The sequence below is a fragment of the Rattus rattus genome, chromosome 13, assembly GCF_011064425.1.
Source record: "Rattus rattus isolate New Zealand chromosome 13, Rrattus_CSIRO_v1, whole genome shotgun sequence".
Classification (NCBI taxonomy): Eukaryota; Metazoa; Chordata; class Mammalia; order Rodentia; family Muridae; genus Rattus; species Rattus rattus.
This window is the reverse complement of record NC_046166.1, coordinates 9,250,380-9,264,671: the sequence shown is the minus strand read 5'-3', so window position 1 is coordinate 9,264,671 and position 14,292 is coordinate 9,250,380. Positions and strand designations below refer to the sequence as shown.

At 49.4% G+C, this 14,292-nt stretch overlaps 1 protein-coding gene across 1 annotated transcript in view; it reads right to left on the bottom strand.

Moving 5' to 3' along the window:
• The window catches only part of Frmpd2 (FERM and PDZ domain containing 2), a 79,190-nt gene that overhangs the window by 60,646 nt on the left and 4,252 nt on the right, over positions 1 to 14,292 (bottom strand). Inside the window, exons 3-11 of the mRNA XM_032919361.1 lie at positions 12,439 to 12,504; positions 10,304 to 10,495; positions 9,917 to 10,049; positions 8,325 to 8,409; positions 7,328 to 7,463; positions 5,965 to 6,036; positions 4,467 to 4,641; positions 768 to 915; positions 54 to 192 (exon numbers count right to left, since the gene is read on the bottom strand). Coding sequence (XP_032775252.1) covers positions 54 to 192; positions 768 to 915; positions 4,467 to 4,641; positions 5,965 to 6,036; positions 7,328 to 7,463; positions 8,325 to 8,409; positions 9,917 to 10,049; positions 10,304 to 10,495; positions 12,439 to 12,504 — 1,146 coding nt within the window. The remainder of the gene's footprint in view (positions 1 to 53; positions 193 to 767; positions 916 to 4,466; positions 4,642 to 5,964; positions 6,037 to 7,327; positions 7,464 to 8,324; positions 8,410 to 9,916; positions 10,050 to 10,303; positions 10,496 to 12,438; positions 12,505 to 14,292) is intronic.

Here is a 14,292-nt window from a genome sequence, read left to right as displayed (position 1 = left end):
CCCACAGTCACCTTTCTAGTGGTTCTACCCTACGGCCCCAGGCACCACCCTACCTCCTTAGGATAACTGCCGAACTCAGCCTGCAGGGCAAGGACGCCCAGTTGCAGCAGCGTCTCATCATTGCAATACAGCCTCTCTTCTAAAATGTCTTTCCGTAGCTGCAGGTAAAACTGATGCCTCGTCAGGCTGTGCCTAGCAAAGGAACACAGGGATAAAGACAGCCTGGGTGCCAAGAGCCAGGAATGTGACACACGGTCCGAGAAAAATGGATACAACCCAGCAGAACCCAGAGAACACAGCCAGAGAGATCCGTGTGGGTTCGCCCACCCACACCCTGCCTCCTGATGAGGGCTTCTCTATACCAGATAATTCACCCAATGCCCATGAGGGTGTAGTTCAGGTGGGTATAAAACTGATACGAAGTTAGGTAGTATCTCTAGAAAGCTCATGTCAATGCCTACCCTGGAAGCCCCCACCCTGAGCTATGAAGGCACAGTGGGGACTTACAGCAAGGAGATCTTTGATGGCAAGTAGACTGTGTTTGGAATACAGGGAGCAATCTCTCCTTTTGATTAGAGTCTGCCTCTAAAAGACTAGTTTTCCTCTTAATTCTATTACATCAGAATCCCATGGACAGGAAGTGACCTTTATATGTAATATGTAATCTATCATCCCTCAGCCCTGCCTCTGCCTGTCCACTACCTGCAGTGCCAGCCTGGACAGGCATAAACCTTTAAACGGTCCCAGGAACGGACTGTGGCACTCACCGGAGCAGCCCATAGTGACTGACGAAAAACTTTATCCGCAGAAAGAGTGTTAAAGTGTCCACGGAACCTTTCGGCTGCTGCTCTCTCCAGCCTTCTGGGGCAACTTTGCACAATCTGGTGTTGGGCTCCAGAAAAAAGAACTCTTCACCTGAGATGGAAACAGTTTGGAGGAAGAATCAGTAGGGAGTGGCCCACCCTTGGACCCATCCCTTACGCTCTGCTCAGAGGGGGAGGGTATAAGCTGCATTGGTGTAGAACACCCTTCTCCGTCTGGTAACAGGGGACTCATATGGTGTACAGGAGCCGAGAGTAGGAGGCAATGGGAAACAATCAGACACAATTACAGCCAGCCCACCATATGCACAGCCTCTGAGCCTGCAGATGCAACTCACTGCGTACTGAAATATTTATTTTGCATATACCAAATGTGTACAGGCCCTTTTGTCATTATCCCCTACGCTGTACAGTACGACACACCTTGAATTAGGCCTTCTGCATGCTCACGAGGCACAGGGGAGCGAACGCAGTACATGCACACACCACCTCATCTTACTTATGAACTTCTGCGGATTTGGGGGTCTGCTTAAGTCCTAGAATCCATTTCCTGTGGATGCTGAGTGGTGACTGTATTTATGACAAAGAGTTGCCACTTAGCATCTGGGCCTCAGATGTCATCTGAGACAAATAAATGAAGTCCCTGCCACACACCAGGTCTTTCTGCATCAACGGGACCACCTTGCACCTCCCAGCCCCCCCCCCCCCCCCCCCCCCCTCCCCTCCCCCCCCTCCCCCCCCCCCTCCCTCCCCCCCTTCCCTCCCCTCCCCCCTCCTGCTCCTTCCCGTGTGTGTGTGTGTGTGTGTGTGTGTGCATGTATGTGCATGCGTGTGCACATGCGTGTCCCCTTCCCTCCCTTTATCACTCTTTCTCTCTTCCAGGTAAGGATTCAATGAGACGGATTTCCTCTGGGAACCAGAAAGCAGATCCCTACAAATAGTGACGTCAGCTGTCACTTTGACCTTAGACCTCGAGATCCCGACTTCAAGGGGAAAGGCTCCTGTCTAAGCCACCCAGGCATGGCACCTCGTCGTAACAGTCCAAAGTGACCAAGGCAGAGATAAGAACAGTCTCGTGTTGCAGCTCAGCTCTTCAGGTCCTGCAGAGCGAGTCCTCCAGCCCCTCTAGATCGAAGGCTGGGTCAGCCGGGACCGCCGGGCACTGCCTCCGTCCTTCTGCTCCTTTAAAAGCTGCTCTTGGGCTCTTGATTTCTCGCTCTTCCCCTCTCCCCCTTTGTCCCTTCTCTCCCCATTACCCTCCCCCCTTCTCTTCATGTCCTGCCCTGAATAAACTCTATTCTATACCAAAAAGAAAAAAAAAGAAAAAAAAAGAAAAGAAAAGAAAACAAAAAGAAAAAAAAAAGCTGCTCTCAAACAAACTGGGCAACTCCCAGGATTCCTACAGGCCTGAGCCTCTGTAGATTCCAAGCTGTCTGCTCCTGTGCTGGATCCACCCTCCAACCCCAGCAGTGGGGACAGTGGCTTGTCTAGGGTAGGACTCCCACCCCAGTTAGAAGGTAGGGCTTTTAAATTAGCCGCCAGCCTTTTCTGCCTGGGCAGGTATGTGTGGAAAGGTAGGTAGATGTCATAGACGTCTAGGTACCTCTAACGGCCATCACCCCATCACCCCCATCCTTCCGCCTTCGCTGCTGATGGCCATCATCCCACAACCCCAGCCCTCCGCCCTTGCTGCAGAACTTGATTCCCCATGCCATGCTCTCTTTCCTTCAAGTTGGATGTTCTCCAAGGGAAAATGAGATCCCAGTACAGTCTTTCCAGCAAATCCTCTCAAGATGGTCTCTATGCAGATCCATGATTTCCCCAGGAGGCCCCCCGGCAGCTCCAGAAACCCAGGACTCATCCCCGTAAGAAGGGTTTATAATCACCTCCTGGACTGGAGGGTAGGGGGTGTATTCGCTTAGATTTTACTTACCTGCTCGTTTAGTATTTTGAACATGTGCGTGCATGTTCATGTATATATAGGAGCACATGAATGCATGTGCCTGTGGAGGCCAGAGGACAGTCTTTAATGTCATTACTCCAGCACCATCCAGCATTTTTATTGAGGTAGGGACTCTATGTGGCCTGGAACTTGCCAGGTAGGTTTGATTGGCAGGCCAGCAATCCCCAGGGATCTGCCTATCTCTGCCTCACTACCACTGGGATTGCAAAGACACACCATCACACTTAGATTTTTTGGTACCTGAGTCCAGACAATCAAACTCAAGTCCCTCCTCCCCTCCTCCAACCCACCCAATCACAAGGCAGGCACATTACCTACCAACAGTCCATCGCCCACACCCTGGTTTCCACTTAACATTGTACACTTCACATCAATATAACGCAGTTGTTTTCTGAGGGCTGCCCAGTCAATGTAGCTCTCACCCCTCATCACCGAAGCTTCTTTCACAGAAGACAGAGCCCATGATAGAAAGTCACTACTGGTCAAATGCAGAGGACACCTGACTGTGGAGCACACAAGTTGCTATGACTACAACCTAACCCCTATACTAAGTTCCAGAAACATGGCAGGAGAGGGAGTGGAGAGATTGTAAAAGCCAGCAGACCAGGAAGCCTGCTGCAAGATTGTTTTTCAGATATGACAGGAAAGCTATACCCTTGAAATCTCAACCGTATTAGCTGCCTAAACAAGGTCTGAACAGCAACAGTGCCAATGGGCATACCAGCGTGGATGGGGCCGTCTCAGGAGGCTCTCACCCTAGATGAAAACTACAGACAAGAATTCGTTTTACCCAGAGATGAGCTCTCTGATTAGTTATCCAATGCCAAGTGTCATCCCTGAAAACACACACACACACACAAGCATCACTAAACACTACACAGACCCAACAGGTTGCATTTGTGTCTGTGCACACCTTACAAGCACACGCAGCAATACTGACAAATACGAGGCTATGAATTTGAGAGGTAGAGCATGGCTGGAGTGGAAGGGGATGAGATGTTGTGACTCTATTTTAATTAAAATGTTTTCAAAAATAAAGTTACTATTCAGATCTTTGAATAGTTTTTGTTACATAGCAGGCACTTAAGAAGAATACAAAGTTTCCTAAAACTGCTTTCCTTTGTCACAAAGGTTAAAGTTCAGTGGTCATGACCTATGTAACAGCATAAAATGGCTGTCCTGTCTGTTTGGAAGTGGGGCTCTTGTGGAAGAGTTCTGACGAGAACCCTGGAGAGACAAGGACACTGCCACGAGCCCCACTGTGCTACGCTAAGAGCTCACAAGCAGAAAGGCCCCTCGTGAGAAAAAAAGGCTTGGGAAGAACCAAGCAAACCATTCTCTCAGGAAAGATTAGCTTGGGATCTTTGAGATCAAGGTGCAAAATGCCAGCAGCATCCCAGATAATTTAGAAATCTCTCTAATGTTTGTCTGTCTGCCTTTGGAGCATGCACGGTAACTGGCCAGTCCTGGCCAGCCACCAACACGTCCTACCGCCATGTTTCCATGACAGTGCTTCACTCGATGCTTCTCACACAGGTACCCAAAATGCCCCTCTTCCCAATGCTAACCTGGGTCAAGGTAAACAAAGTAAGCTGTCCCAGGATCAAGTAGCTGTTCAGAAGGAACCCATGTGTCTGGGTTTCCGGAAGCTCAGGTCACTAGTGAGATCAGGAAGCACCTACCTTTCACGTAAGCCAAGCCAAAGTATGTGGTCTCCCCAAGGTTGGTGAAGGACATGACGGCATTGAAGACGGCTCCTGCCGTGGACTCCATATCACACTTCACCTCCAGACACTGTCCATTCAGCAAGAGCACACGGAGGTCTCTGAGAGCCAAGTACGATTTCCCTTTTTTGGTCTGAAAGCAGTAACAGCATCAGTGCTCACAATTAAGCTGAGGTGGTGAGCCTTTAGCCTGGGCAGTCACCAGGCTGTGTATGCTCCATGCAATGCCTCATTAACTGTCTAACTGCCTGTGGAATGAGTGGAGTTCTGCTCCCTATAAGCAGATGAAAACCTGAGGCTTAGAGACAATGAGAGACTTTTCCAGGCTTGCGCAGTTGGTTATGGCAGACCTGACCCCAAGTCGGGTCTGAGGAATCTCTGAGGTGAGCAACATGAGATAAGACTGATCTCATGTTTCCCTGGCTTTTCTTCAGACCCGTCCATGAGTCGTGAACCCCTGACTGAGCCAGGAGAGGCTTTCCTAGTGTTCATCCGCACTGCTCTGAGCTATGGAGAAGTTAGATGGGCATGGTGGTGACATAGGAACCTGGGAAAAGAAGGACACCATCCCAGCCTTCCCACAGCCCTGCCTCCAGAAGGCCAAAGAGCCAAAAGGCAGCATTGCCAGACAGGCCTGGCCAGACCTACACCTTGGCTCTAAGAGGATGGAAAATGGAAAGATCATCCTACCAAATGTTCAACTTTAGCTGAGAACCTCATGGCTCCTGCCATAAGGGCATGTACTGGGCTAAGCCGGGCAGCACCCCCAAATAATGCTCTCTGTCTGTCAGGCCCTTTCCCTACAACCCCCATGCCTTTCTCCTTCTCTTCTTAGCACCTCAGAGCCACTTCCCTGGGTAAAGGAGCAGTTTTTCCTCATCCTTACCTATTTTTCTCTACCCTCTCCCACACGGACATGTCTTCTCGGGTTTTTTAAAGCACAGATTGCTACCTGGCGTGCTTTTCTGTTATGCATTTGTTTCTCTTCTCCTTCTCCCAGACTGTAGGCTTCACACGGAAAGGACTTTGTCTGACACAGCCTACAGGGCCGGGCCTGGCAGAGGACCCATCCGTGGGATTCTCCACGGCATCTGTGCTGAGTGAGAGGAAGGCTGAACTGGGAGTGAGGGTGAGAAGGACAGGGAGCCACAAGGAGCGCCTCTCCTGAGGGAGAATGAAAGGCAGGAGTGTGGTGGCTATGCCCTGGCAGGGGTCTGAAGGGACAGGATAGATGCAGGAAGAGGAAGTGACGAAAAGAATACTTTACACCGATTTGAAAAGGCAACATGAGCAGAGATGGAAGGAAGAGAGGCAGAGACACACAGAGGTTCATGGAGGTAGCACGGAGAGGCTACCAATTTGTCCTCAGAATGGGCCCCATTTAAAGCATGGTGAGTCTCGAGTCTGTTCGGCTTGTGGATGCTTTCCCATCCCCCCCAGTCTAACCAGTAGTTACCACAATGGATCCAGGCAAATGTAGGGTCACAGGGGCCTCTGCAGCCAACAGGATGAACTCCGGTCTGGAAAACTGAGAAAAAAACCCAGAATAATCAAAGGTAGAAGATAGTTCTAGGCCTGGAGCTCATCTCTCTCTGCTTTCTACAGCCCTCGGCCTCCCAGTGACACCCACCCCCAAGGAAACAGGTTCCAGCAAGACAGTGGTGCCATGGGCAGAGACCGCCACCGTCCATCTCAACAGAGGCCTAAGAGTGAGGTGGGGAGACTGACAGCACGCCGACTCTCCTGGATGTTTCAGTAGAGGCTAACATCCATACTGAATTACGTAATCTTCATGTGTATGGAAAGTCTGAAACAAGCTGGGAATAGAGGCTCACACCTGTAATCCCAGTACTCGGGATGTTGAAAGAGGAGGAAGTTTGATGAGCTGTACAGTAAGACCCTGCCTCAAAACAAAACAAAAAACCTTCAAGAAAGCCAAGAGCTGAGGAGGTGTTCGGTCGCTAAAAGTGCCAAGGCCAAGTACTACTTGAGTACTTGAGCTCAGTCCCTCAGACTCACGCAAAAGCCAGGCAGACACAGTGGCATACACCCATCAACCCAGCCCTGGGGATGTGGGGACAGAAGGCTCCCTGGGGCTTACTGGTCAGGCAGTCTAACTGAATTTGGTGAGTTCCAGGTTCAGTTAGAAATCTTGCCTCAAAAACAAGTTGGTGAGCAGTTAAGTGGGACCCCTAAAACTGACCTCAACAAGTTAACTAACGAGCCCTCAGCAGAGTTCTTCACCTGCCTCTGAAAAATCAACAGGAACAACCCTTACCTGCAGGCCCCATTAGCCTGGCCTTCAAGACTTGGCAGGTTGGTGAGGCTGCTCTCTGGACTCAACTCCCCTGTATTTTCCCATTCCCCATACACACACACACACACACACACACACACACACACACACACACACACACACACACACACACACACACTTGCCAACAAGAAATAAGACTCACTTCTTCCTAGCCACCTTGCAGTCCCAGGCATGTCCCTTCATTTTGCCCGCCCAAAGGGCGTCTGACAAGGGCCCGCTACCACGGCAGCTCTCCTCTGAGCCATACTGTGCTATTGCTCTACACACACATGGCCTCAAACTGCAGAAGTGGACCTGAAACCAACCTCACTTCATAAGCAGGTATAGCCAGGGAGGCAGGACTGAATGAGACCTAGCTTCGAGTGGCAGGGTTCAAGTTTCTGTTGGTTCAGGTCTATGAACCCCCATGCCAAGGTCCCTGGGTCCTGAGGCCCTCTGCATTACGGGTCCCAGCTGGGACCATTCTTGATGGTGTCCTCCAGCTCCAGCCCCCTTTGCTTACCTTTCCCTTTCTGTGCAGAGAATTCCTTGGAGAAGACGTTGCTGGCTGTGAGCTTTCTGCTTCTGCCAAGAGCATAGGCCCTGAGCCACACTGTGGACCTTCCTCACAGTCACAGGGACCTGCACCTGCAAATGTGCTGGCCAGGGGTGAGGACAGGTGACACACTTGGTGATGCATCTGTTCTGTGACAGATTCAGCTGCCACCTCCTGTTATCCCCCATCTCGTGAGAGGTTACATAGCCTCTTCTGTTGGTAAAGCTGAGACCTTCAGAAGCCGAGGCTATACAGCCATAGGGTGGGGAAATACAGCCACATCAACTTAACCCTTACCCCAAGATTCTGTCTCTGTGCCCACTATGACCCCAAGGTCCCAAAGTTCCCTAAAGAGATGGCTATGACCTTGATTTGGAAACTTTAGACATTTAAACTGTTTTGACAATAAACAGGCATGCATCACCTACCGCAGACCAACCACACATGCAACAGGGGTCCTGTGATACAGTGGAGCTAAAAAAAACTCCTATCAGCCTGAGGGGCTGAAGCCATCACAGCATGCACGGTATGCAATGTACTTGTGGGGGTGCTGGGGTAACAAATCCACTCCCCAATAGTGAAGCCTCTCCAGCTTTCAGTTGGTCCCAGAAGGCAGACAGAGAGGCCGGGAGAAGTGGCTAGTCCTCACTGAAATCACCAGGCCATGGATCTGAGCTCTGAGAAGCTGTGGTCTGTAGCCACTGCGCCCTGTGGTTGTTTGCTATGTAGCGGGCAGGATGGGCCTGGGGGGCACCACAAAACCACCAAGGCTCATGCTCCATGTCTGAGCCTGAATGGGGTTCCCAGGAGATATGGGGGTCCCTGACGACACACTTGTCAGGAGGCCCCACGTACCTTGGCTTCTTACTAACGTCATTCTCTGAAGAGCATCACTAAGCAGCAAAGAGGCAGGGTATGCAGGCTCCCCCACCAAGCTCACAGTGCACAGTAGTGGGAGACTCACCTGTTAACAAAGCCGCTACGGCTGTGCGCTGTGGTGCTCCAGCATCGCTCCAAGGAACTCTGTGTCTCTGTGCTTCTCTCTGAAACTAACCAAGCAGCACAGTGGGCAGGGGTGGTGCAAGCAAACAGCCTGGCTGTATAGGGCAAGCAGCCCAGACTGTGGATACCAGCACAACTGATCAGCTGTGTGGGCTTGGTGAAACTACTAGATGTCTCTGAGTCTGTGCTCTCAGACTGCAAATGGGAAAGAGACTGGGGGTGGGGGGTGAGAAGAGCATTTGAGGGGAGTGAGACTAATGACAAAAACCAAAGTAGCTCCTTGATTTAAGAACAATGAGCAAAAAGTTTAAATAAAAATAAACTTTATAGGTTCGGTAGCACGCCCCTATAATTTCTGTACTCAGAGGCTGAGGTAAAAGGATCATGAGTCCAAGGCTAGCTCATGAGATACTGTTTCAAAATAACAAGTAAATAGAATGTGGTAACTTAGGGGCAAGCAGCCCAGATGGATCAGCATGACAAGATCTGGGATCAAAGCTCTGAGTCGTATCTTGAGATCTGGTTTAATTGAGCTGGGATGACTCTCTAACAGGAGTCTAGACTGGTTTAATTGAGATAGGACGATCTATTCTAACTAGGAGTCTAGACTGGTTTAATTGAGATAGGACGATCTATTCTAACTAGGAGTCTCACTGTCCTATGGGATGGGTTCCCAGACTAAATGAAAAGAAGCGAGTGAACTGAGTGCCGGTATTCATTTCTCTGTGCTTCCTAATGGCAGATGCAGTGTGACCAGCAGCTGCCTGTCACTTCTGCCACATGAGCTCCTACACTGTGGACTGTACCATCAAACTGTGAGCAAAACCAAAGCCCGCCCCTTCAGGTGCTTGTGCCTGTTAGCACCTCACAGCAACAAGAAAGGTAACTCCCGTATGAGTCAAGTTTGGAGAGCTGGAAATCAGGGCCAGGCATGTGTAAAGGGTATTGTAAAAGGTGTTCTTCCAGCATACCCAACGTAATGGCAACAGCAGCAACAAAGTCTTTTGTGAGCTATTTGCTCGTCATTCCACTTACAAGATCATTTTTAAACCCTTTTTCTGTTTGTGGGCTGGAGAGGTGGCTCAGTGGTGAAGAGCACCTACTGCTCTTCTGGAGGCCCTGGGTTCGATTCCCAGCACCCACGTGGTGATTCAAAACCATCTGTAACTCCAGGTCCAGGGAAGGCGATGCCCTCTTCTGGCTGCCGCAGGCATCAGGCGTGTGCACGGTGCACAGACACCCATACAGACAAAACACTCAGACATAAAATAAAACCTTTTTCTTGCTTTTCTAACCTGTTCTCATCAATTTGAACAATTAGACTTCAACTTAAAGAGCTAATATTGCATGCAATTAACTCCGTTCAACTATTAAAACTTTATTAGGCACAGTGCCTCTAGGCCCAGGCCCGTGGCATTTCCTGGGAATGAGGCACTTGTGTGGGAGAGCTCTGTGTATATAGCAGGGATGTCCACACACTCAGGGCAGGAGACGATAGAATGGTCACCTTGAGTGTCCTCTGTCCAAACAGGAACACCGAGGGCCTTTACTCACCTCTCCGAGGCTGCAGAACATCGGGGGGCCGAGATCTAGGGCTCTCACTGTCCGCCTGATGCAGCCTGCTCCTGAGAAAGCAGCTTCTGCTCCGCTGCTCACAAGCGTTTTCCTCTGCAACTCTCTTCTCCACCTGAGTGAGCATTGTGGGAGCCGCAAATCAGCAACAAGTCAGAAGGCTACGTTCACGCCCACGCACGCAACCGCCCTGTCAGGCTCACCAACTCTTTGCTAGACGAGTGCTCTAACGCCGAGCTCCTAAGTTTTTTATTTGATTTTTTAACTAATAATATTATTAATGTCAATTTAATTTAATTAGCCGATTTAAGTCCCAATCGCCACACAGCTAGTGGCTGCCCAATGGGAAAGATGGGCTCTATAACTGACCTCAGAGATGGTGCCCAGCACCAAACCCACTAGCCGACTGATATGGAGACTGGCGGGGGCCGGGTACACAGCCACCTCTTCCTGATGAATCCGGCAGGCTTCCAGAACCGCCTGCAGCGGCCGCCGTCTCCGTGGCTGGTCTTCACACATGGCCAGCAGGAGGGAGTGCATAGGCTCTTGAAGCTGCAGGGGCTACAGAGCATACACCGGTGAGAAGTGTGGCCATGACCAAGAGAAGTGGCTGCTGTGGGGTACTGAAGCCTACATGTCCTGGAGACTCCAGAAAACACATTCACTACAAGTAGAACAAGTTCGCGTCTTCTGGAACGAGACATCTGATTGGTCATTGAGTCTGAGCAATGGTTTCTACATCCAGAGTGCACAATACTGCCCTCTAATCTTAGCTCTTCTGCTCGAATGCAGGCTTGGCAGACTGACCAGAAGTTTGTGTTGGGCATCACGGACCTTGACCTGAGCCAAATACTTGGACACACACACACACACACACACACACACACACACACACACACACTACTGGTCTGGGAGCCTGCTGCTTTCTACGGTTATTTGGTTCTCTCATGAGCATTTCCCCCTGGAACACTAGTACAAGTGAATCAGACCTTTAAGTTAAAGTGGCTTACATTTAAGTCAGCAGCAGCAAAAGCCATAGTCACAGTCACCATTGCTAGAACTCTGCCATACACACACATCAGGTCAGAGAAAAAAATATTCCCTTTATGCTCTCAGGGAGCCTGTGTTGTGCCTGTCTTCACAGTGAGCTAGAGGATTTCATATGTAACAAAGACAGTTACTTATGTATTCTCCCTAATGATTTTAGAATCAGCTCTTCCTAAAGTGAACCTGCTGCCCTGCGAAATGTGTTCAAGTACATACACAGCTCACTAGAGGCCACTATGCCCAGCACAGCTGCTTCAGGAAGCACGGGATCCCACAAGTAAACCTCAAGCAGACCTCAAGTGATAATAGGGGTTTAGGGACAAGGTACAAAGACTTTTCAGGTGGCATAGTTGCAAAGGCAGAGGGGTACAGGTGAGCTGGTACAAAAGAGCTGGTGTGTGTGTGTGTGTGTGTGTGTGTGTGTGTGCGCGCGCGCGCGCGTGTAAGGAAAAGATGACAGTAGGGACTATGACAGAATGGCAGTGTGGGACCCAAAGAACTGGGTCCAAGCTGAGGCTGGCAGAGGTAAGCCAAGTACTGGTTTACAAGTCACACATCCCAAAGACAAGCCCTGAGGATGTCAGAGAACCAGCAGGCAGGAGCAGAAGCCACATTCTGGAATCCATGTTGCCTGGTAGATGCTGAAATATATAATTATGGGGTAGCAGGTAGCCAATGGGGGGCGAGGGTCTCACCTCAGGCACAGCAAGTTGTAAATAGTTTTCTGCTTAAGAGATGGGAGGTGAAGAAGAGAGGGAGGAAGAAAGAGAGGTGGGTTGGTGAGAGGGGAGGGGTGGTCCTGTAACTAAATTCAATGATGCTTTTATAGTCCTAGTTTTTAAAGGACTCGTATGATGCCAAATGAAAATATGCATTCACACATGCATGCAGGTTTGGACACACATGAACACATATACATGAATGCATGCATGGCTATGGTACATGTATTCACCGGTTGCAAATGCTTTACCCCATAAAATTTCTATGTTTTGAGGCTTGCCATGGTCAATAACAAGCTGGTCTGAAACCTCTTTCAGAGGATACACTGCGGGGTGCGTTGTACCTCAATTACTGAGCACAGAACACATTTCACAGGGCGGCAGTTCACTTTAGGAAGAGCTGATTCTAAAAGCATTTGAGAGAATATATAAGTAACTGTCTTTGTTACATATGAAATCCTCTAGCTTGCTACTTCTTTTGAACAGAGCAGACAAGTAAATCTTAGGTTGACTCCCAGTCTCAGCTTAGGTCTGCTTGGAGTATTAGAGAAGATGTTTGTTTATGGATTCAGGGGCCAGGGAACGAGTTGTGCAATTGGCTTGTAATGCCTATGTATGGCTTTGGACAGAAGGGTGGTAAGATCTACACTCAATGTGTGTGGTCCAGCACAGGGGAGAGCCACTAAACTAATCCAGAGAGATGACCTGGGAAGATACAATGTATTCTTGTGTACAGACCTGCTTTGGTGGAACACGAAACCCCGCTGACCAGTAGAGAGTCATCCCTAAGGAGTAGACGTGCGTCTGCCCAAGAGAAAAGCACATGGTTAGATGTCAGGCATGTGACTCCACAGGCCAGCAGGCCAAGTGCAGCAGTTTCCACACGGAAGGGGTGGGAATCTGGCTAGCCCAGAACCATCTGTACCTCCTTAACCTTTCCTGCCTCCCACGCTGCGGGCTAGAAATTTGTTTTCTAGCAGTAACTATGACTCCCAGATTGGTAAAAAGTAAGAAAGAACATCTGTTAGGGTACTTCAGGAAAAAAAATAAAAATGATGCTTTATTGGGGGAAAAAAGAAGCATGTGACTGGTCCCACACATGTGCTGCTGATTCTATCTGTAATACCACATGATATATGGGGCCACAGCAGCCATTTTGCCACCATGTGGAAATAAGCATAAGGAGTTGAATAGAAAGAAATTCACCCTGAATCCTTGTTTATATCCCTGAGCTGCTGTCCACACCTAAATTCCTCCTTAAGTAACTAAAGACTAACGGTGGGGCTGGATGTTGTATCTGGGGCTTTCTGATTCTTGTAACCAAAGCCAGCTGGGCACTACAAGATAGGGTCAGTCGTACAACAAAGCCCTCTCTCTATCTTGTCAGAAAATGACACAATATAACAGGAAGAGCGTGGTCAGACTTCTTGAAGCTCCTTGTTTTTTTGTTTTTTTTTTTTTGTTTTTTTTGGTTTTTTTTTTCGGAGCTGGGGACCGAACCCAGGGCCTTATGCTTGCTAGGCAAGCGCTCTACCACTGAGCTAAATTCCCAACCCCGAAGCTCCTTGTTTTTAAAGTGAGCATTTGGACTACAAAAGTACATGGAAGTGATCACTATCAGGCCAATTTATAATGATGATGATGATGTCGCGATGATGGTGATGGTGATGATGATGATGATGATGATGATGATGATGATGATGACGATGACGATGACGACGACGACGAATGAGGGTTTGCCTGAACCAGACTCAAACATGGGATTGAATCCAAGCCCTAGAGCTGATGTCCTTGCCCCCAGACCTGTGGGCTCCAGATGAATGGATGTCCTTTTGGTTGATAACCATTGTCTTGAAGATTGTTTTCTCAGGAAAAGACATGTGTTCCTAACATGGGTAGAGCTCTGGAAGAGAAGCTCCTCAAGTAGCAAACCGTGTGTAAAAAGCTATGGTTCCTGGAGGAGACAAGGGGTTGATTGCAAGTGACTTTGAGGTCCCATGTCATAGAAATGAGGAGTGAATCATGTCACTTGTGCCAATAAACTATTGTCTTTATCTGAAATTGCATCCCTAAAACCCAGCCCTACCCCCAGAACCAGTATGGGAAAGTTCCCAAGCTTCATCTTCATAGCAGTGACCCTGATCAGAAGTAGGGCAGCCTTTGAGCACAGCAGAGGCTCTATCCACACCCAGGACTGTCTGGATTCCAAAGCTCTGTCTGAAATGTCCTGGGTACAGAGCTGAGCCCAAAAGGCTCTATCCCAAATCCTAAATACAGTCTACAGAGTGACACGGGAGAAGAGAAGGCTGGGGAGAAGGTTTTTGACCCTGGCTCTGTGCACAAGAACACATCTGCCTGCTCAGAGGATGAGGAGAGGTAAGGAAGCCTAAGGGGCTCCCAGCTAGAGACTTGCCCACATCTGCCACCTGCTCCTGGTCTAGACTTGGGAATGGTGCTGGATGCATTCAGGGATGGTTCTGGATGCACTCAGAGATGGTTCTAGATGCATTGCTCAGAGTAAGCTGTCAGTCTCAAAATGCAGCCAAGGCTTGGGGAGAGTCCTAAGCACAGCCCCTGCTGGGACCACTATGC